Source organism: Narcine bancroftii, chromosome 3, assembly GCF_036971445.1.
Source record: "Narcine bancroftii isolate sNarBan1 chromosome 3, sNarBan1.hap1, whole genome shotgun sequence".
Lineage (NCBI taxonomy): Eukaryota > Metazoa > Chordata > Chondrichthyes > Torpediniformes > Narcinidae > Narcine > Narcine bancroftii.
The window spans coordinates 349,955,546-349,979,797 of NC_091471.1; the positions used below are offsets into that span (position 1 = coordinate 349,955,546).

General features: G+C 43.3%; 1 protein-coding gene across 1 annotated transcript in view; it reads right to left on the minus strand.

Moving 5' to 3' along the window:
* Positions 1 to 1,392: 1,392 nt before the first annotated feature.
* The window catches only part of p4hb (prolyl 4-hydroxylase, beta polypeptide), a 34,878-nt gene continuing 12,018 nt past the window's right edge, over positions 1,393 to 24,252 (minus strand). Inside the window, exons 3-11 of the mRNA XM_069929711.1 lie at positions 21,611 to 21,744; positions 17,069 to 17,206; positions 11,387 to 11,491; positions 10,485 to 10,610; positions 8,314 to 8,514; positions 6,651 to 6,771; positions 5,830 to 6,011; positions 4,142 to 4,228; positions 1,393 to 2,132 (exon numbers count right to left, since the gene is read on the minus strand). Of these exons, the coding sequence (XP_069785812.1) occupies positions 2,040 to 2,132; positions 4,142 to 4,228; positions 5,830 to 6,011; positions 6,651 to 6,771; positions 8,314 to 8,514; positions 10,485 to 10,610; positions 11,387 to 11,491; positions 17,069 to 17,206; positions 21,611 to 21,744 (1,187 nt within the window). The 3' untranslated portion in view covers positions 1,393 to 2,039. The remainder of the gene's footprint in view (positions 2,133 to 4,141; positions 4,229 to 5,829; positions 6,012 to 6,650; positions 6,772 to 8,313; positions 8,515 to 10,484; positions 10,611 to 11,386; positions 11,492 to 17,068; positions 17,207 to 21,610; positions 21,745 to 24,252) is intronic.

Genomic DNA, 24,252 nt, shown 5'->3' on the forward strand with positions numbered 1-24,252 from the left:
TGGTCACCTTCCTGCTTGCAGTTCTTGTAGATGACTGAGCTGCATTGGGCTGTCACATGCCTAGGTTTCCTGTAGTTCCATCAAAGACCACCATTCCCTCCTATGGTGACCACCTTATCTTGGCATTTGCTGGTCCAGATTCTAAATGAGCATTTGACATCCATGCAAGTCCCTGTTCCCTTAACAGCCCAGAAAGGTGAGCACATCCATCTCTTACACATGTGGGTTGAACATGTGCACCTTTATCACTCATTCCTTCTGCAGTGAAGGGTAAGAATGGCTGTTGCTTGGACATCTCCCCTTTCTGGAAGTCTCGGAGTATCCTCTGGGGTCCTCGCTGGGGTCTTGGAAGGTCATATCAAAGTGACTGTTATCCACCACATCCTAGAGGGCGATGTCCTTCACGTAAGATTTGCGGTAGTCATTGACCTTCCTAATGAAGAGGTCTTGGGAAAACGGTTCCTTCGCTCATGTTCTTGGCTGCTAGCCCAACAGTGTGCCGTATTTAGTCCTTCCAAGGAGTTTGCTGCCGCGGTCATTCTTGTGAGACAGGTAATGGGCATACTGCTGGAAAGGGCATTAGATTGGTCAGCATGGATTTGCCCTGTATCAGCAGGCCAGCTCACACCAAATGATCTCTTCCACTCCAACAGTCCCCTTCCTTTTTGATGCCAGTTTCTCACACATCCAGTTGATCAGGTCAGTATTCTCCTTTGAAGTGCATCAAGGCAAAGCTGTCATTGCCAGGAATGTTCCCGGTGGCTCAGCTGGGATCAGTTCAATGACACACCATGAAGTGAAATGCTCCAATTTCATACAAAAATATCCCGTGCCCAACCACCCTGTATTCTGGCTCAGTATGCTAATCACCTTTATTGCAAGGTAAGGGGTGGATGGAGTTAACAGGCCTGTGAGAACAGACACAGGGAATTGGGACCACAGAGCCAGCTTTTTTTAAAATACAAAATACAGATTAATAACAGGTCCTTTGGCCCATGAGCCTGTGCTGCCCAATGAATCCACCATCTTCGTACATCTTTGGAACATGGGAGGAAACTGACAGTGATACAGGGAGAACTTACAAACTCTTTGCAGACCAAGGTATATTTGAAGCCAGATCACCGTACTGTAATATCCTTGCACTAACTGTACTGCTTTGTGCATCGTGAGAAACGCCTTTGCTGCCATTGACATTTCTAACTCCACAGGGGATTAGTGCACGTTATGACAAGAGGTCGATTTTTGCTGCAACTATAGCAGCAAATTATTTGAGCGAGGGCCATATTTGAGCCACCAACTTGCCATGAGTTCCCAAAACCCTAAATGCCTCTCTCTCAACGGCAGAGGTTGGCCAACAAACCAGCATGACAAAAAGAAACAAGCCTTAGAATGGAAAATTTAATCTTTCTTTAATTTCATTCTGGCCACCATATCTTTGCCTCTGGTTAAGCACGCTGGAATGCTTGAATTGCAGAACACTGATGGAGCTTTCACCCCATCCGACACATGGCAATCCCTTCCACCCCACAATCAAAAGAAAAGCTAATTTTGGGTCCAGATTTAAAAAGAAAACTGAGAAGAGTCCCTGAGTTATAAAACTAGACGCCTCTTCCTTTGAGCAATACCACTTCTGACCAATTCCAACCCCCCCACCCCCCCCAATGTTTTTTTTTTAAATTTCCCTCGCAGTGGCCTCAAGTTCACTCATCTCTATTTAGGCACTCAAGACAAATGTGCGAGAAGACTGTCCATCACCAGGCAAAGATGCAATGTTAATACAAACAAGTTAAAAATCTGTACAAAAGTACATTACACAGATCAGTAACAGAAAACAAAGTCCCAAGTAGAGATATCAATTTGTGGCTTGAAAATTAAGGATGATGATCCCTAATAAATTAAATTGATAACTGCACAATGTGCATTGACAATTGGTTGGATATTCCCTGGCTTTATGAACTTAGACTTGATGTCAAATATTTCAGGTTTACTGATTTTTTTTGAATCATACAAAAAGCTGTAGTGTTTTTGGTTGCAATTCTTTACAATTCATCTTTAAGATGATCAGCTTCTTCATCTTCCGACTCCCCATCTGTCTCGTCGTCATCTTCCTCATCCTCAAGGTCTTCAAGGTCCTGTCAAACAATTGGTGGTGTGAGACAGTGACAATTTCTGAAGCACAGGCTGTTTGCAGCATTACATCAAGCTCTTCCCCAATCACCAACACACCCCTCTCCCAGGAAAACCTGGTGATATACCGGATTGGGAAAGACATCTGTGGACATCACTTGCTAAAATAAGACTGCAGCAATAATAGCACTTCTGGCAGCCAAAAGCAGCTTACTGAAAATACTCTTGTAAAATGGAGTGAAACAGAAGTCTGCCATGGTTGAAGTAAAAACAATGCTGGAGAAACTCAGCAGGTCAGTGTCCTTTTTATAGCAAAGATACATAACCATCAATTCATGCTTGAGCACTTCAAGGTATGAGCAAAATGTAGGGGGTGGAGGGGGGAGGGGAAGAGAGGATCACAGGCAAGAGGTAATAGGTGGATAAAGGTACAAGAGAAAACAGGGCAAGGATAGCTGAATGGAGGAAAGGGGTGGGGTATTGGAGGAAAGGAAGCAGGGATGGGCAAGAGTGAGAATAGGGACTGGTCTAACAGAAAATGGTGAAGTCGATGTTCATGCCATCCAGCTGGAGAATGCCCAGATAGAATGTTAAGTGCTGTTCCTCCAATTTATGGGTGGCCTTGATTTGGCAGTGCATGTCCATGGACAAACAGATTATATTCCTGTAAAATTTCAGCTCGCAACCCATTCAATATATCTAATGACAAGGCTCAATGCAAGGTGCTCTCATCCTGAACAATTACTGTGGAACTGCCCAGACTTCATCTAGTTGGAGAAAATATCCAAGGGCAAGTTACTAATTACAAAAATGTCAGACGAGTGCATGAATGGACACGCAGTACAAAAAGGTTGCCTTCAAGTTCCAGTGGAACCATACTGCCACTTGCACAATACAGTGGAACTCCAAGAAGGAAACAGTGGAACTACATGGAAATTGTCCAGGTTTAGTCCTGACCATCTATCCTTTATGCTCTTGCTAGATTCCCCTAGACCAGGAACGACTACACTCCACATCAACAACTCTGTAAAAGAAAATTGAGAGCACCAAGATACTTGAAGTTCACTTAACTAGTGACCTTATCGTTGACACCCAACATCTTCTCACTTGTCAGGAAGGCACAACAGTGACTGTACTTCCTGAAGACTGAAATGGGTAAGGCTACCAGCCACACCATTATGTCAACCTTCTATAGAAGTTCTCTCAAGAGCTCTGGCCAGCTGCATCAGTGTGCAGAGAAATGGATCTGAGGTCAATCCACAGGACCATAAGAGTGGCAGAGAGGATCCTTGGAGTCTCCCTATCAATGTGATTTACCAGGTTCATTGTCTGAAGAGGGTGCACAAATTCATTGAGGACCTCTTCCACCCTGCACACAGCATCTTTCAGCTGCTCCCGTCGGGGAAGAGATATAGGAGAATTAGAGCCAGCGCCACCAGGCTAAGGAACAGCTTCTTCCCATGAGCAGTGAGAATGCTGAACAACCAAAGGAACTGCTCACACTGACCATCCAAGACTCTCATTCATGAAACAATCTTTATTTATTATTTGTATAGATGAAATACTTATCCTGCATATGTATTCTTTGTATGTGTGTAATAGCTGGTTGTGTGTTTTGTGAATGCTGTTTTGTTGGGCTGTGTTTATACAATCTGACATTCACTGGACAGTGGATCCACTTCACCCATTTGCTTGCAAAGTCGCTCTCCAAATATCAGACATCAGCTGACATTTGCATACCCCAGCACATGATGAGAGGAGACAGAGCCAAGGTTTGTGTTTGATGGGTAACACACCCAACTCTGGCAAAAGTTGGCCAGGTTATAGGAACCATGCTGCCCACAGATTGCCCAAGAAATACAAGATCCTTGTGTGCTCTGCTCACCTCATGTATTGCCCCAAGGTTACCATGGAAATACCTCCAATCCTCCCATCCTCCCCAACAAGCCTCCAGATACTCAGTAACCACCCAGATCAAGCAAGTCAATGGACAACAATCCCTCATTGTTCTCACCTCCTCAGCAGCACCTCCGTCTTTCCCTCCACTCTCTAAGAACTTGATGAATGATTCAAGTGTTCTCTCACCATTGAAATCTATAACCTGCAAATACAAATCAAATACTTTAGGAAGAAATCGAGCATTAAATTCTTAGATGACTGCTACATTTCATTTGATGCTAGGATTAAAGAAAACTTTCAAACTACCAATCAATATTTGTAAACAATTGTACAGGGAAGAAAACTGGGACCATGATAGAAGATCAGAGATCTTGATGAATAGTGGCATTTAAGAACATAATAGGTAGGAGTCGTTGGCCATCCAGCCGGTTAAGCTTCTCTGCCATACACTGAGATTGTGGATGATCTGATGAGAGGCTCATCTCCACCTACCTGCCTTTTTCCTCCCTCAATTCCCCAATTATGTAAAAATCTACCCAACCTTGTCTTAAATAGATTTACTGACATCACCGCCACCTCTTCAATGGGCAGAGATTTACAAATTCACCACCCTCTGGGAAAACCAGTTGCTCCTCATCATCTCTCCAACATCTACCACCTTGAATCTTCATGTCTCAGTTCTCGTTTCCCCCACAAATAGAAACAATTTACCAACCTCTATCTTTTCTATGGCTTTCATAATTTCATGTTTCTACAAGATCCCCTCTCATTCATCTAAATTCCAGTGAGTGTACCCAGACGACTCTCCCTCTCTCTCCCCCTCATAGGCTAACCCCTTCATCTCTGGAATCAACCTCCTCTGCATCACCTCCAAAGCCAGTACATTCCTCCTCAAGCAAGACCAGAACTTCACAGTACTCCAGGTGTGGCCTCACCAGTACTTGACCAGTTGCAGCATGACCTTTAAACTATCCTATGTTCCAGCATATAGGATGATACGCAAAACTTAAAAATGTGACCTCAAAGTCAGGGTTGTCTTATACGCTGGGTCTAAAATCTGAACGTCAACACCCCTGCCATCTTCCCATCGGCTCCATGCAATTTCACACATGCCCCGTTTGTTATCAGGGAAGTCTTAGCGCTCCCCCAAGGTGGTCATCTGCCCAGTCTGACTACCGTCAGCTCTGCGCAGACTTTTAACAGCCTGTTACAGGAGCCAATGGTGGCTTATTTTAAAATATGCTAATAAAAACCTTGACTGGATAATTTTGAATTAAAATATTGTGATTTACTTTTAATATCATTCACTGGTTGGCAGAAAAATGCCAGATTTGGGGTAGCCTTATACATAGAGTATCACTCAAAAAAAACAATTTTAGGTGGAAATTCTGGGGTCATCCTATACAGAGTTGTCCATACACTGGCATATACCGTAGTTTAAAACAGCTAGTTGGTCTACTCCTGCACTCATTTCTAAATCCTTGTGTAACACTTGCTTAGTTACATCAGATCATAGGATGCAATAACATCACTAACCCTGCTGACACATGATTTGCAACATGTCAGTTTATATTTTCAACCTCCAAAATATTCATCAGCTGAATTAGTGTCCAAGTTTGTCAGTGGTGACTAAAACAGGAACAGACCCATTAATTCCAGCAATGCTGATCACATCCAGCTCAACCGAGGCTATTTGTGGCTGGCATCACATCTTAAATAGTCTCATGGGGAAGCTGCCAGGAATCTGCTGCGATATGGCTGCTGAATCACACCAGACAGCTCGGGTCCCAGCTTGATGCTCACCTTTTGCTCAGAGCCCGCAGGGAAGAACTTCAGTGTCGGGAAACTGTGGATCTTCACAGCTTCTATTTCATTGGCCGTAGAGTCCATCTTTGCAATGACTATTTTCTCATTATCCTTATACTTTTCTCCCAGAGATTCCCAGATTGGAGCCAGCTGTTTACAGTGACCACACCATGGAGCATCTGGGCAGAAAAAAGCACATCTTTTACATGGCATAATCCCAAATTTAAAATGGTACAAACTCTGCATTAATGCTAATGCCATATAATGCTGGAGAAACTCAACAGGGCATGCAGCACCCATAGGAAGTCAAAGGTTGTCAATGTTTTGGGCCCGAACCCCTCATCATGAATCTGGAAAAACAGGAAGATGCCGAAGTAAAAAGATGGGACCGACGAGGGGAGGGGGTGGGGGGAAGGGAGGATGAGAAAAGAGCCCTAGCTAACAGGTGGATACAGATAAGAGGGCTGATACAAGGGAAGGGAAGGGGTGTGGAGAGCTGGAGGACAAGAGATGGGAGGGTTAGAGAGCAGGGAAGGGGTTAACAGAAATAAGAGGCTGATATTGCTGCTGCCTGGTTGGAGACAGATGTTAATGGAGCTTCTGTCCATAATGCTGCATTCAGGAGCTTCACTGGACTACACACCTCACCGCTTGCAGTCCAATGCCAGCCGCGGCTCACTTTAAGAGGGCCACAAGGTGTGGAGGCACAATTCTGGAGGAAAGGGTAACCACTGAATTTCAGGGTCAGCTTTCTCAGAGTGTGCTGAACAAAGTGTCAGGACTAAAACAAGTTTAAAGTTCAAATTCTCAAAACTTACAGAATTCAACAAAAACGTCTTTTGTTTCATCAAAGGCAACTTCCTCAAAGTTTTTGCCAACAAGGACTTTGACTGGTGTTTTGTCCCAATCTTCAGGAATGTCTTGGCTCATGAGATGAGGCTAAATAGCACAGAATTTTAAACATTAATAGCACATTTCACAAAGTCAAATTTCCATATAAACAAGTAGCTACAAAAATCTCGAAAGGGGGCAGCATACATCTGGCCCAACTAGTCCACATCAGGTCAATGTTGGACAATTCAGATCATCCTATCGCCCAGCCAATTCTATTCCTTTCACAGACTTACCCCATTCCTTTAAGCACATGATAGTTCATTCCAGACCCCAACTCTCCATCAAAATAGCTTGTAGAGAATTCACACCACTCATTTCTTTTGGTAATTACAGTCAATCTATTGTCCATGATCTTGGGGCCCGATCAACACAGACCTGATGTGCATTACACAAACTGATGCACTTGGCAGCATTTATCCTGACAGAGAATGGGTGACCTCAGAACGCTAGATGTAGATTCTATATTCAGTGTCCAGAGCTTCAACCCATTATCATGGAAATTATTTTTATCCTTGGGTGCAATGCAAACCAAACAAATCACTACTCACAACTTAAGGTAGTGCCATCGGGAATTTAAATTGCCAACGTGAAGGATGTAGCATCTTTCTCCCCCATTCTGTCAGGCAGAAGATACTCGAGCTCGAAAACACTAACCTTCTTCAGATTCAAGGAGGTTTCCTTCCTACCACTCTTAAAAAGGATCTCACTCAGCCAAAAAATGCTCTTACATTGTTATTTTTAATTGCACTCTTCACTACATCTTGCAATACTTTTTGTCACATCATTCCTAACATTATTATTGAACCAAGTCGAAGTACAAGTCGATTGCTGGATTTCACAAAATAAGTAGTGTATTTGTATCTCAGTATGCAACAATAAAACAACTTGAATCATTCCACTCTTTGAACAAACCTAATTTGGCTTCCAGGTTCACACTTCTATGGATCTAGTGTCCAAATGTAAATTCCATCCATTTCCTAGTGATTCAGACTCTCATTTGTATTTCTATCAATTGAGGCCCAAATGGTCCTATGGTATGATTGGTGCTTCCTGCATACGTGTGTAAGATGACCAGTTAGGGCGTCACAGCACGACTCCAGATTGTAGGTGCTCACAGGACCAGAGGAACCTGCCTGCACCACCTCCGCATTCTGGGAGAAATCATTTAAAAAAAAAGTATAATAACAAAGCACAGTAGAAGGCCCCATGAAACCCATGCCATCCAATAACCTATCAGACCATATATTTGAGGCACAAGGAAACTAGAGCACCTGGAGAAAACCCACAGGTCTCAGGGAGAACAAAATCCTCAGACAGCGTCGGATTTGAACCGAGGTCGCAGTGTTGCAATAGTGCTGTGCTAAACACTATACTACCATGCTGCCCCATTCCCAGCTGTTGCTTTAGGACCTGCTCAGATTTGGCTCAGTCCTCAAACAGTGACCACCATTTACTTCCTACATGACCTGCTGGGTTTCTCCAGCACTTGTACTGCACAAATTCTACACCGTTCTGTTTGGATTGGGACAAACATTTCAGTGCAGGCTTCACACAGACTGGGAACTTTGCACCCAATAACAGCCTCACCTTCAGCTTCCCTTCCAAGAACTTGCTGCAGAAACTTTTGACATTCTCCACAGTGATGTCCTCCAACTCTGGCTTGTACTTGGTCATTTCCTCCTCCAGTGTGATGAGGCGAATAGCTGGACACTCCTCCTTCTTCAAGCCAAAGAACTCCAGAACCCGCTGGTTGTCTTCAACTTCACTGTCAATGTAGATGAACAGAACCTGCCAGGGAAGTTGGGGGGGACGATCAGTTGCAGAGAAAAGGCCTGAATTTTCAAACCAAGTTTCAACCAAATCATTCTCTAAAGTGCAGAACCACAAACTCAACAAGTTGCTAAACAATTCATCTACATATACATTCAAGCTGAACTCAAGTTTCCCCCTGGGTGGTTTGGAGTCTTCTGCCAGAGACAAAATGCATTTTCTCTGCCATTTATTGTCCAAAATTCAATTTGTTCTAGGGCCACACTAAGTTTTTAATAATTTTTTAATGCATCTGCAAGTTTGTGCTTACTTTTATGCTTGTTGGTAAATTCATTGGAAGCTATTCAGCCCATTAAGTCTGTGCGAGATTCAGAGCATTCCAACTGCAATTCCCCAAGGAAAAGGAGAACTTATTTTAGTTGGTAACATTTTGAGCTAATAATAATTTAGAATTAAATACCTCTTCCCCCCCCCCCCCACTTCCAAACTCAAGTGTACAAGTACATGAATTGTTGAACTTGGCAAACATTGATCCAATTTCTTATTCTCCCCAACACCCATCCAGATCTGTGGAAAGCACAGACAATCATTGTCCCTGCAGGCTGAGCTGCAGATATCCATGCATATCTTTTGCCTGAAGTATCACATCTGTGCCTGCTTATCTTGGGAACGTACAAAGTGGAACAGAAGAGGTTCCCTCCATCGAAACCTGCCAGGACACTTATCAAATCTCCAAATGACGTTCTTTGTTCCAATAATCACAACTTATCTACTGTTAAAAACTTTTCCATGGGACAAATTCTTAAATTTGCCAGAGCCAACCAAAGATATTCCCATTTGCCCCATGTCTGGCCCTTATGCTTTAAACCTTTCCCATCCAAGTAGTTTAAATGACTGGAATTGCATCCACTGCTTCCTCTGACAACTTGTTCCACACACCTACCACCCTCTGAAGATGGTGCCTCATGTCTTTTTTTTTTTAAATCCTTCCAACCACACATGCCATCTTATCTTAAGAGATTCTGATAAATTGTGCCTGTACTGTTCCTGGAAGCCAACATAAATTGTGATGGGCAGAATGGGCAATATTCCAACTGTGGCCAATCAGAATGTTTAACTGATTTAAAATGACTATAGCACCAAGCACAAATTACGACCATTTAAATCCTACCAGCTTCACTAATCATTGATTCAATGCAGCCTATAACTTGCATTGATATCCACATGCATCGAGGTTAAAAAAAAATCCCAAACTGGGTACCTCTAACGAATGACCACCTCTGATGTACTCAGCCAAAAAAGATCAGTGCTTGGAAAAAAGACCAATTTTAAATATTCCACCTGCATCATTAACTAAAACTCATGGGAAATACAAAACTGAGATAAACCAATCTCTGCCTTCATTTTGTTCGGGTTCCTGTCGACATTTTGCTCATACCCTAATGAAGGGCTCAAGCCTGAAATATTGGTTATGTATCTTTACTTTTGCTATATAAAGTACACAGTTTGACCTGCTGAGTTTCTCCATTGTATTTTTACTTCTGAAACACGAAAGTCTGCAGACGCTGTGATTGTAGTAAAATGCTGGAGGAACTCAGCATGTCAAATAGCTAATTTTTACATTTTGCTCATACCTTGAAGAAGGGGGTCAGGCTTGAAATATCAGCAATACATCTTTGTCTCCTATAGATGCTGAAAAGACCACCCGAGTTCCTCCAGCATTTCAGTGTTTTCACTTCTACCTTCATTAACTCAGGTTTGATCAAATTGATTAGGATATGATGCTCAAGTGAAGCCATTTTCATCCAGGGCCCTATGCACCCTGGTCCTGATCACTGGTGCTGTGAAGGTGTTACACTAAACACTATGTTAACTGTGCCGTCCATTAACTACAGAATAAATCTAAATAGATTACAAAATATGCATCCACGTATTGAAAATGTTACTTGAGGTCACCGGTGAACTTGCTACACCTAGTGCTCACTGACCTTCCCCTTGAAGCTTCCTGCAGCATCCTTGAAGTTGTTCAATTTGTCTTCGTATGTCGGTGAGGTCTTGGGGATGAACAGCAACATGTGGGTTTTGATATCCCCACCGAAGATCTTTGGGGCAGACTGCAAAAGAGTAACCCAGAACAGATTAGTGTCAGAACTTCAACCATTTCACTGAAGCTTCACAGTTGTATTCAATGGTATCACAATTCAGTTGCACTTAATTCAAAATTAACTAAGCATCAACTTAGATGTTCCACAAGGAGCAACTACTGTTGGACCAACACACAAATAGTTGAATAAAAATTAAACAGTCCTTGAACCCAATCTATTGCTCATACCCCTGGGCTCATACCCCTGGGCTATGGGCTATTGCTCATAGCCCACCTCGAAGTCTGGCCCGTATGATCACGTACACCCAATACTTCACAAGGAAGGCACCGACGGCAAATCCTCAATCATTCAAAGGGCAAATTGCTTGTGGGATGTGACTGGCAATGGCAGCAACTGCTGCTCTCCCTGAACAGTCCTCAGAATGGAAGCTTTCGAGTTCTGGGTCAGTCAGGGTAACAATGGTAATTTCCTTCACTGGGCACAAGTGAACCAGTCATCTTAATAATTCAGTAGTTTAATGGTTATCACAATCAACAATACCACTCTGATTTCCTTTCAACTACAAACTCCCAGCCATTAGGGTGAAATTTCATTGGATCAATGGCAGAGTATTCGCCTTGTTAACTCAAGGACAATGTCTCTGCATTTAACCACAGCAAGCAGAAAAATGGACCTCCTCAACCACAACCTCCAGCCGGTGTGTTAAAAGCACCCCATTCGATATCCAATGTTGCAGCTTGGCAGCAGGATATTGATTTTGGAGCAGTTCAAATCTATTTGCCTACCTGCTCTGTGAACTCAATAACCAGAGGCAGCTGGTTGTTTTTGATAAATTGCACCAGATTGTCTTTTGTAATTTCTCCATCATAAACATTACGACCCTCATCGAACTGGAAGAGAAAGAAAAATTAAAATATTGCAAATCCCAATTGGTACATCTCGTGTGGAGGATCTCGACTGTCACGTGACCCCACCAGCAAGTACCTAGTCATAAGGCACAACACTTGCCAAATCAAAATTGGACTCCACCCGCCCATTAGTGCACACCTGACATTGGCCCCTTGAAGCACCTGGTGATTACCTGGGCCAGATCCTCCAACTTACTGTACTATAAAGCCTACATATAGAGCACCTCTTTCACTTTTTAGTTCTGAGCTGAACCCTGCTCCGCTCCAGGTCTCCAACTGTGGACAACGCTGGATAGGTTGTTACTAAGGTGTGCACTACACAGGGATTGGAGTTGTAATGTGGATCTGTGCCCACATTAGACAAGGAATGGCAGGTAGCGTATTGTAATCCTTGGTTGTTATAAGTCTGCATAAACAGTTGCTAGAATCGGTCATCTACGGGTTGTACTGCTACTAGTATCGGTAGTGTTGAGTCCAATGTGACTGATTATACTATTGTGTGATTGAGTACTAGTGTGTGCTATCCTATGGCAATCTCCTTATATGTGTTTCAATGAAGATTATTTCTGTGTTCAGCCTGTGTCCAGACTCGTTGCTCACTGAACCCATGAAGCTAGTTTCCCTTCCCACACAACAGTACATCACCCCACACAATCTGGCAACAGGGCTACAGGATGGCAGTTGCTTGTGATAGGGCTACAACAGCAAAGCTCAGATAGGATAAACAGAGCATAGGGTGAAAAGACTGACTGTGTCACGCTATTTAACGTAATAAGCAAAAGAGAAGATGCAAAGTGATTATGACCAAAAAACTATTGCACAAAACATTCCATGCTTTCAAACAGGAACTGGATTTACTTGGAAATAATTTTCAGGGCTGCTCTTACCTTGAAGGGCACAAGCCCAAACTGTTGGTTATGTATCTTTATCTTTGCTATATAAAAAGTACGCTGATGAGTTTCTCCAGCATTGTGTTTTTACTTCATCCTTATGCCCACTATCAACAATCCACAATCTATAATACTCAAGTAGGCACTTGTGCCTTAGTTTAGAAGGGTAATTAAGCAGATCAGCATATCCCTACAGTACATCAAGCCACTTTACAGGTGCAAATCCCAAGGAAGACATGTAATTACAGATTTGGCAGGAGTGATCAAGATAGCACGTTCCATTGAAGATCTAAAAATAAACATGCAGGAGATCAGTTCTTTGGGTTCTGCAAATAGTGCACTGAAAGATCTAACCAATTCCTCAGGCCTGATGCAAGGAGAAAACCACCAGATTTCTTGAGTGCCCAATTTGCTAACCAACTCCGTAACCCCAGTGTGGCACATGACTACAGTGGTTTTAACAAATACTACTTGCTTCACAAGAAATTGTTGATTATGCCACTGGTGAAAGCTTCAAAAGCTTTCCAAAGGCCTAATTGTTTGCATTACAAGATCAAGGTGACTATGTTTACACTTAGTTGCTCTGCTACCTTTGCCTGGGTTAAGAGACCATGTTTATTCCATCATTACACATGGGTAGCATCGTGATTAGTGCAACACTGTTACAGCTCCAGCGTCCCGGGTTCAAATCCGACGCTGTCTGCAAGGCGTTTCCTCCAGGGGCTCTGGTTTCCTCCCACAACTCAAAATGTACCGAGGATTGTAGGTCAATTGGGCGGCAAGGGCTCGTGGATCAAAATGGTCTGTTACCATGCTGTATGTCTATGTCTAATTTACTTGAACCTAATCCTGAAATCAAAGTGAATGCATGTCCATTATCAGATACAAAGCGCAATTTAACAAGGTTTCTACTAGAAAATTAAAGTGGGTAATGGAGACAGGACACCTTAACTATGATTGGTGACAGAAATTATGGACTGGTTTCCTTTAGATTATGGCTGGGAATTTAGACAAACAACACATAATAGGCCCTTTTGCCCATGATCCCATGCTGCCAAATTAACCTCCAACCCCAGTTGGATACTGGAGCAACTGGACAAAATCCACGCAGACACTGGGAGAACGTACAAGCTCCTTATAGACAGCACAGGATTCAAACCCTGGTCCAGGTCGCTAGCACTGAAACAGCATTGCACCAACCACAAGGCTAACTGCTCTCCCCTGTGGAAATCGCAGCAATTTGTTGCCATGTTTCTATGTTTGTACAGCATAACTCAACTGGGTAGACAAGGAAACAAGCCCACATGCTGCTGCAGACTTGCATGTTAGAACTCAGACTAAGTAATTAACTCTCACTTCTAACTGCCCCAAAGCAAGTTGCAATTAGCAATGGCATCAAACATCAGCTCTACTAATTAGCTACACCAGCCATTAGGCCACTCAACTCTTGGTTCAGGGAAATTAGCCACCCCTCACTAAACTGAGTGCTGCCAATCTAAATTAGAGGTGTACTTGAGACTTTTAATTTGGGTAATTCTTCATAATCCTAGACTCTCTGAAGTGGCACTGTTGGAGTTGACATCTTCAGTTTTACTTCTCCCACATTAATTTACATTTACTGAAGACAAGGCCACTCAGCTCATCAAATCTATGCCAGCTCTGTACATTCAAAAGTCCCAACCTGGAACATATTCTGTCCTGTGCCCATCATCTCCCATCTTTTCACCCAAGAGCATTTTACAGCAGCTATTGAACACACCAGAGAAGGCACAAAGAGCACTCCATGGTCAGGATTAAAGCCAGTTATGCTTACAGCAGCAGCACGAATGCTCTTACTGCACCATCCAAATATGACTGTAGGACAGGAAGAGTTCATGTACCCAATAAGAGTAACCCAGGTCACAACAAGCCTAGGGCAGTGTGTGCAGTGGCTCTCACATAGTTCCTCCTCCAGTGACAAAGGATGCAAAAAGCAGCAGGGAAAGGTTTATGCAGATGATGGAGAAAATGGGCTGTTGTGGACAGTACCATCACCACCTCATCTCCTGTAGACCCAATCAAGGTTACGCATCACTGAAGGTTTGAATGGGTTGTCATTAAGATACTAAAAACACAAATGCTGGAGAAACTCAGCAGGTCTTGCAGCTTCCACAGGAGAAAAAGATATATTGCTGATGTTTCAGGCCTCAGCCCTTCTTCAAGGAATAGGCAAAGAACAGGAATGCTCAGAGTAGACAGTGCTGGCTGGGGTAGGAGCCCAGACCAACAAAAGGTGTTAATTGGATTTGATAAGAGGAGAGGCGAGAACTGATTTTGGCTCTGTGAAAAGAGACAGAGGGAAAAGGAGAGAGATCTGTAGGAAGGTGATGAGAAAAGGGTAAGATTTAACAAAAGCCAGAGAAGTCTATATTAATGACATCTGGTCAAAGGGTGCCCAGTCAGAAGATGAGATGTTGTTCCTCCAATTTGTGGGTGGTCTCAATCAGGAAGTGCATAAGACCATGGACAGACATGTCAGCATGGGAATGAGCTGGGGAATTGAAATGAGTGGCCAAATTTTCAGTACAAATTCAAATGCTGGAGCAAGACAAAGAACAATTGGCATGTAAATAAACAACATATTTCTAAGGACTTGTTTTGAAGGCACAAAATCAAAAACCCAGAGGGATCAAATCTCTGCAGATTTACTCTGCAACCATTTCCTTCAGCCCAACTCTGCCACCTGCTGGTGACAGGTTCAAGTTCCTCAGCACACTAATCTCATTAGGTGCTTTTAAATTCTCACACCTGGGTAGCCCTCCTGGGGCCCAGGTGCATTAAATAGGCGAAAAGTGCTCCCAGCACCTTTCAAGCTGGGGCTGGATCACCCCAGTAAATCACCAATCCAGCTATTTAAGGGGATCCCCACGATGACGTGGTAAGTGACGCGTCACGCAAACTAGTCTCTCCGACCCCCCACCAGCTGTCAGTTGCTCCCCTACCGACTGTCAATCACGCTCCCTCCACCCCGCAGCAGCCGACCCCTCTCCCTTTGATTGTGGCAACCCCCCAGCAGCGACCTTATCCCCCACCCCCCCCACCCCGCAGCAGCAACATCTCTCCCAATCGTGACAGGCTCTTCACCAGGGGTTTCACCGTGACACCAGCACGCAAGCACTGACATCACAAGAACAACTGGGTCAGACATTTTTGGTTTCTAGCCGCAGGACACAACCTAGGTGAGTATTACTGGGTTCCCCGACTACCTCAGAGGTAGGGCAGGACCCAGTCGATTTCTCATGTTAATAACTGTATCAGACCCTTTCAAAACTGCCCTGTGAATGGGGTGCTAACTGGGCCAGTTAACCCCATTTTACAGGACAGTTTGAAAGCACCTAGTGACAACTGTGTACCAAAACCAACAGTACAAGCAATCTTGGTTTTCAAGTCATTTTCCAAACATGTTAACTCACTTCCAAGACAATCATGTCTGGATCTAAAAGAAAAGCTGCTGCAAGAACTCAGCAGGATCTATGCAGAGAAAGACAGAGCTTGCATCAAGGGTCTCAAGCAGAAACATCAGCTCTCCATTTCCCTCCAGATGTTGTCCTACCTGCCAAATTTTCTCCAGCAGCTTTTCTGCTGCAGATCTCCAGTCAGTAGGTCTGAATCATCCAAGCCATGTAGTTTCAGACCAAATCACACAATCAGGCCAGTGGATGAATCACAAAGTGTTTAAACCCAGAATAAAACCCAACCATGTGCCTTTATACTGCCAGAGAAGTCATAGGTGTGATTCAGAGACAGGGTAAACACTTGAAAAGGGAAGACCACCTTGTGCTGCCTTAAGGAATGCATCTCTTCAAACTAGTTCCACCTCTTCTAATGAGGGGTGGCAAGACAGCTCTTTGTTCATTCATTGAATTGAATAATTCCTGAACTGTACCTTCAATCCTTCAATGCTGAAAGATGCACTTGGTTTTGAGTGCCCAAAACATTTTTTAAAAATTTAGACAGCATGGTAACAGTTCCTTCCGGCCCATGAACCTGTGCTGGCCAATTACACCAAATTAACCTACAACCCCCAGTACTTTTTGAACAGTGGGAGGAAACTAGACCCTGGGGAAAACCTACACAGATGCAGAGAGAATGTACAAACTCCTTACAGACAGCACGGGATTCAAACCCCAGTCCCGACCGCTGGCACTACGTTGTTGCTCTACCCACTATGCCATCCTCTATGTAGTATTTGACATGAACCTCTATGTTTAAGGCTGTGTACACCCTTTTCAATAGCCAACATTCTTAAAAAAGGAAAGCTTTCAATTTATTGACATTTCAGATTTGTTTCAATGACCAACTACAAAGCTCTGAAGAATTTACAACCTTGTGCAGCGGTTTAGAAATTTATCTGAACTGTTGGGCCTATCTACATTTTGGCATACTAACTCCCACTGTAAAACATTCTAAAGACTCAACTCTAGCTGAATGTTTTGCAACACATGAATGATGAAATTTTTTTGTTGTGTGCAGCCAGCAAGATACAAAGCTTTCTGCCATGAATGCAGGTCTCAGCCACTGAATTCAGTTTGTTTTCAAGATCCAAAGATGCCATCAAAACTTACCTGAGAAATAGAATACCTCAAAATTTAATCTGCAGCTCAATCCAATTTGATCAATTGACCTTTACCTTTTTGAAAAGGACCACTCCATCTTCCTTCCTGTCATACTTGGTAAAGATGTCGGCATCCGAAACGATTCCAAATGGCACCTCATCAATGATTTCTGCAGCCTGAAGGAATGTTTTGGCATCATTCCCTTCCAGATCCTGAAACAGAAGACTTTGTCAGACATATACACCCCATTCAAATCCTACACAAACCCAGCAAATATCGCTTGTTCCAATTAAAACAAGGGGTGGGTTAATATGATACTGCAGTAACCAGATTCTCAGTTCAACCAGAGATGTCCTGAATACCATCAACACCATCCAGGCAAGAATATTTCCATACTCTCATGGTCTCAGGGCTCAAAGTTACAAACATGGATGTCAGAAGTAACTACTTTAGACTATTTTCCACATTAAATTATGTGGTTAGGAGCTGACAAAAGTCAACATCTTGTGACAATAAACAGCAATCCCATGACCTCACGCAGAGCCACCCGCAAATTGGATGAACAGCATCTATTATTGCATCTGGCCACACTCTAACCAGATGGGATTGTCACTGTCCTCCAGATTCCATTAGGCCTCTCCTGTCTCTCTTTCCATATCCCACTGTCTCCTCCAGATCCCCTTCCCACCCCCCCCGATCAGTTTTTCTCTCTCCTGCCCTCCCACTCACAACCAACCATGACCTCAACTATGGGCCTGTGCTCCTTCCCTTACATACTCCCTCCTCCCCCATCATTTTATCCGGGTGCCTGGCTGCTTTCTGCTCATATCTTGACAAAGGCCTCAGGCCCAAAACATTGGTTATATCCCTCTGCTTCCTATAGATGCTGTGTAACCTTGGAGGTTCTCCAGCACTTGCGTCTTGCGATACCTTTTGTTAAAAAGCACTTTGGAGCCAATGTTGAAAATGTAAGACAGAACTGGTGGAGGAACCCAGCAGGCTAGGCAGACAGACTTGGGAGTGCTTGTGCATGAACCCCAAAAGGTGGGTTTGCAGGTGCAGCAGGCTATCAAAAAGGTAAATGGAAGGTTTGCCTTCATTGCTAGAGAGATTGAATTTGGGAGGGAAGATCTGCTGCAACTGTACAAGATACTGGAGAGGCTGCATCTGGAGTACTGCGTGCAGTTCTGGTCAGGAGGGATGTACTGGCTTTGGAAGTGGAGCAGAAGTGGTTCACCAGGTTGATTCCAAAGATGAAGGGGGTTAGTTGACAAGGACAAATTGAGTCATCTGGGACTGAACTTGCTGGAATTTAGAAGAATGAGAGGGTATCTTATAGAAACAGAATTATGAAAGACAGATAGAGACCAGAACTAGGGGACATCGCCTCAAGATTTAGGATAGTAGATGGAGGACAGAGATGAGGAGGGACTGCTTTTCCTAGAGGCTGGTGAATCTGCTGCCCATTGAAGCAGTGGAGATGACCTCAGTAAATATATTTAAGGTTGGATAGATTTTTTACATAGTAAGGGAATTAAGGGATATGGGGGGGAAGGCAGATAGGTGAAGATGAGCCTATCATCAGATCAGCCATGATCTCGTTGAATGGTGGAGCAGTCTTGACAGGTTGGATAGCCTACTCCTATTTCTTTCATTCTTATTCATCTAACTGCTGAAATCCTCCAGCAATTCTTACTCAGTATTCTGCTCAGAAACCCCAAAGGTAGCAACTCTTGCAGGTAGCACCATCAAGTTGATTTCTCATCGTCTCTGGCAAGCTTAAGGCTGGAAATATGCAGGAGGGGCAGCTGCAACCATAGCAGGGGCGGTGGGGAGAGGCAGCCCTCCAGAGGGGTGCCTGAAGATTGAACATGGCCCTGCCAGGACTATGTTATCCACCAACTTTTGGGTGAGGAAAAGGAACAAGGAATCCCTGATCAGTCCACAGTGGTAGTCAGGAGCCAAAGGAAACCCACAGACAGACATACAGCATCATTTGTTGTCAGACCTTCTCAGATGGCCTCTTCCTGCACAGATGGAAGTCAACCATGTTTGGAGATGATGCAAATGGGGATCCAAAGGTGGAAACTTACCATAAGAACATTAATGAATTAACATTCTAGCAGTTAGGTGTACCCATACTCATGAAGCAGAAGAGCTATTTCTTAACTTCATAGACTCATAGCAATGTCACAACCATCTAGAATGCACTTTGTACAAATTTTCCAATTTCTTTTGAAGGCAGATCATACCATCTTCTCCCGGTTACCATACCAAATGTCATCATCCTCAGAAATTGCCATTCAATATCCTCCCACACCTTCTGCCCGAAAGTGGACTCCTAATCCAATTATGCAAATACATCTAGAATCAGAACAAAGCTCCAAGTAATGTTTCATGCCCTAGCTTGGCACCGTTTCTCACTTAGTTATAAGACTTTTTTTTTTAACCACATCAAATATTCTCTCAAACCAGAGCACACAAATCCTTTGTTTCTTCCTTGACAATAGACCTAACCAGTTCTCCACCATCACCATCACCTCCTCTGCCTGACTGAATTTGTCCTCCCCGCAATGACTGACTTCTCCTTTGACTCTTCCCACTTCTCCAAGTCAAAGGGATAGCCATAGACACCTGCATGGGGCCCCAGCTATGCCTGCGCCCTTTTATTGGCTATGTGAAGCAATTCATGACACAAGCCAACACAGGCAAGGCTACTCAATTCTTCCTCCACAACACTGACGACCATTTTGGTGCTGCCTCATGAACCCATGATGAACACAAGAACTTTATATTCTGCCAACTTCTATCCCAACCTTAAATTCACTTGTTCCAGCTCCAGTAATACTCTCCCCTTTTTCAATCTGTCTCCATCTCAGGAGACAAACTTTCTAGATATTTTCTGTAAACCCACCAACTCTCATAGCTACCTCAACTACACCTCTTCACTCCCTATCCCCTGCAAGAATTCCACTCCTTTCCTGTCTCCATTGCATCTGCACTCAAGACAAGGTCCTACGTGCCAGATCATCCCAAATTTTATCCTCTTTCAAAAATTGTGGCTTCCCCTCAATGACCATCAATTCAGCCCTCATTCACACATCTTCCATTTCCTGCACATCTGCCCTGGCCCCCTCTGCCCCGACACGCAACAAGGACAGGGCTCCTCTTCCTCGCCTACCACCTCACTAGCCTCCACATGCAACACATCTTCATCTACCACTTACTACGTGATCTCACCAGCAGACACATCTCCCCCTCTCCGCCTTCTGCAGGGACCACTCCCTCTATTACTCACTCGCCCACTCCTCCCTTCCACCCATTTCCCCCTTGGCACCTTTCCCTGTGACAGTATGAAGTATTGCACTTGCACCCACACATCCACCCTCACCACTACATCAGAGACTGACAGACTAGGGGAATGCTGCACTGAGCACATTTGCTCTGTCCTCTGCAATAGCAGGGATCTCCCAGTGGCCACCCATTTCAATTCCCCACCCCATTCCCATGCCAACATGTCTGTCTGTGATCTTGTGCACTGCTAGTCTGACATTGCCCACAAATTGGAGGAACAAAATCCTTCTGGGCACCCTCCACCAGATGGCATTAACAGTCCTCTGACTTCCATTACCCCCCCCCACCACCATCATTTCTCCTTTTGTCTACCTCTGCATCTTTCCTTTTCCCTCTGCTTCCTTTCCTCAAGCTGTGCATTCATAAGAGCCACACCACCCCCCATCATTTCTCATCTTTCTTCTCCTCCCCATGTCCAAGTATCATCTTTATTGGTCTATACTCCTCCCTTGCCCTTTCCTTCCTCCTCCCCATCCTTTTAGCTCAGGCACCTATTTTTTTATTCATACCTTGGAAGAAGGGCTCAAGACTGAAAGCTGAAATATATCTTTATCTCCTATGGACACTTGAGTGACTGCCAGAGTTCCTCTGTTTTTATTATTCTCCATCTCAGATTCAAAACTCACAAGTCAGGGTTTAGGATTAATCCACCAAAAGTTGTCATCTTGGTCAGAATCCACAACTCACCCACACACAGGAATCATACTTGATTAAATGGTATATAGTTTTGCACAGAAGTCTTTCAGTTCAGTTCACACTGCATTCTATTTGGAAGCCAATTGCAGAGTACATTAAAAAATAAATTTTGGTAAAGTTGTAAAATAGTGGTCAAAGGAACCATTCTCTCTCTGCCTTGGCAAGGAATGATGCTGACCTTCATTAAATGTCCATTATTATTCTAGTTCCAGCCTTATTATTAAAATTAATATAAAAACATTAACAATAATAGAATTGTACACAAAATCCCATATACCAGTTCAGATGGCAGTTTACTCCCTGTATATCCAACAACTGCAATATCTTCAATAGATTTTTCATCCATTCTTCCCACAAAGGATTCATTTCACTAAAGAATGCATAATCTTATTAAATCTAGTTAGCTATTGGTAAAAAGGTTAACATCTGGAATCTGCCTTACACCACACATACACAGGAGGCCAACAACACTGCAGCTCCCTTACCCGTGTTATATAGCGCCCTCACTGTGGCAGTGCTGCATTAGCTTGTCCAGGTTTCACAAATCTTGAAGCAATAATCAGTACCTTGAAAAACCCCATGACAACCACATCGGAGGAGTCCACCAGCTTCTCAGCAGCACCTGCATCAGTGATCGTGTCTGCTGCAGGCCCTGTGCGCTTCTTCAACCAATTCACAATATCTTCATGCTGCCTTCCAGCTGCAAGTCAAAATAGTTTAGAGACGTCATGCCCATTTAAAACAGATCCTAGAGATTTGTGAATACAAAGAAAATCAAAAGATAGTGCAGGAAAATGGAACTGAAGAAAGCCATGATTTAATGAGGCAAGGTGAACGACTCCTGAACCCCTCTTGCTTGCTCTCATTTCTTGCTTTAATTGAATAAAGAGGCATGGTCTCCCAGATAACTAAACGACTGAATCCTGTGCGTTTCTCATGGGATGAGCTGACCAACTTCAAGAGGAAAACCAGCACTAGCCTAGTGCAGTCTGCACTTTGAAGGAACAACATGCAGAGCATAAACCTGGTGAAAACTGAAAGGATCCAGGCTCGGGAGACAAATTACCTTTCTGCTTGCCTAATGTTTCACAAAACCTGCAGTTTAGCTATCAGAATCAGGCTTATTGTCATGAATGTGCATCAGGAATTTTGTTGTTTTGCAGCAGCAGGATTGTGCATTACAAGTGCAAAATTGCTTTAAATTACAGTCCCATAAATTCAATATTCAAAAATAATTAGAGTAAAAAGGTGAGGGAGTGTATGGGGTTCATTGTCCTTTCAGAAATCTAATGGCAGAGGGAAAGAGGGTGTTTTTGTCACATTGCGTATTCACCTTTAGTCTCCACTGCAGTGTCATCTGCGACTGTACTGGAATTTAGAATAATGGGAGGGGAATCATAGCAACAAAAAGTTATGAAAGGCATAGACAAGGTAATTTTTTCCATTTGTAGGGGGTGATGAGACCTAGGGGTCAGAACCTAAAGATCCACGGTAGAATTAGGATAGATGAGGAGGAACTGCTTTTCCCAGAGGGTGGTAAATCTGCCCACTGAAGCAGAGGAGGCTATCTCAGTAAATATATTTAAGACAAGGTTGGATAGATTTTTTACATAGTAAGAGATATGTGGAAAAAGCAGGCAGGTGGAGATCAGCCGTGATCTCATCAAATGGCTGAGCAGGCTTGACGGGCCAGGTGACCTACTCCTGCTCCTATTATACTAAAAGGATGGTGAGGATCATTGAGGATAGAGGCTGCGACCTTGAGACTCACCTCTTGGAGATGTCTTTAATGGAGTAAAACTAATGGCCATGATTAGAATGCATTAATCAGAGTAGATGCTTCTATGGAGCGTAAAAATCAGTTTGAATCATCTGGGCCAAATGGTCTATTAGCATTGCAAATCCATGAATTCAAATAAGTTTGTCATCTGATTGTATAACTAGACGAAACAGCATTCTCCAGTCCTCGGTGAAAAACACAAACACACAACCAGACAGAATATAATGCACATGTAGGACAAGCATTTCATCTATACAAATAAATCCATGCTGTTTCATAAATATGAGTCTCGGATGGTTAGTGTGAGCAGTTCCTTTGGTCATTCAGCATTCTCACTACCTGTGGGAAGAAGCATTTTCTCCACCTGGTGGTGCTGGCTTTGATCCTCCTGTATTTCTTCCCCAAAGGGAGCAGATGAAAGATGCTGTGTGCAGGGTGGAAGGGGCTCTCAATGATTTGCCTCTTCAGATAACAATCCCAGTAGATCACATTGATTTGCGGGGGGAGATTGGGGGGTGTGGGGAGAGGGAATATTGTAATATATTGTAAGTTGGGTATAACCTCCAAAACTTTGATCACTATTGCTGGGATTTTGGTGAAAGATGTATGGTGTTGAAGTGCAAATTGCAGTGACTTCCCACAAAGATGCCGCTGATCATTTTTTGGGGTAAATATTTGCACAGATGTACAAGAGCTTCTTGTTAAAACCACCAGCTTTATACCAACTGCAAACAGCAACCTATTCCTACTGTGATTATCAAATAAAATTACTGCACTGGAGTGGTCTTCTGAAGTTCTGGGAACAGCCTTTATGGTTCTTAACCATGCAATTAGTCAAGCCCAAAGCAAAACAGAAATAAACTGTTTAAAGGACAGTTTATAATTAGCTGTTTACCTACAAACCTGGGGTTGAGTCAGCCAGCTACTGCTTTGTGGGGTTGGTGGGGGTGGAAGAGACCTCGACTTCAGGAGCCAGCTGGTAAAGAACCCCAAAACTTCAAAACCCAATCAATGTGAAGGCCTCTGTCAAAAGGCAGTCACCACAAAGATTTAAAACAAGATGCTCTTAAGTACTCAGCATCTATGGAGAAACTTTCAAAAGTAGTGGCCCTCAACCTTTTTCTTTCCACTCGCATGCTACCCAAGTAATCCCTTACTAACCACAGAGAACCTATCGCAATAAGATGCTCTGTTCAGTAAGGGATTACTGAAGATGGTTTGTGAGTGGAAGGAAAAAATCTTGATGGAACTTACTGATCTAAAGGATTGTTGAGCTGAAACATTAACTCATTCATCAAAGATGCTACTCAATCTGCAGAATATTTTTAGCACCTTGTTTTTAAAATCAGGTTTTACAGCCTTTTTTGCTTTTTTTTTTGGAATATTTTATTTTTTCCATATATATAATTAATAAACAAGAATTTAAAT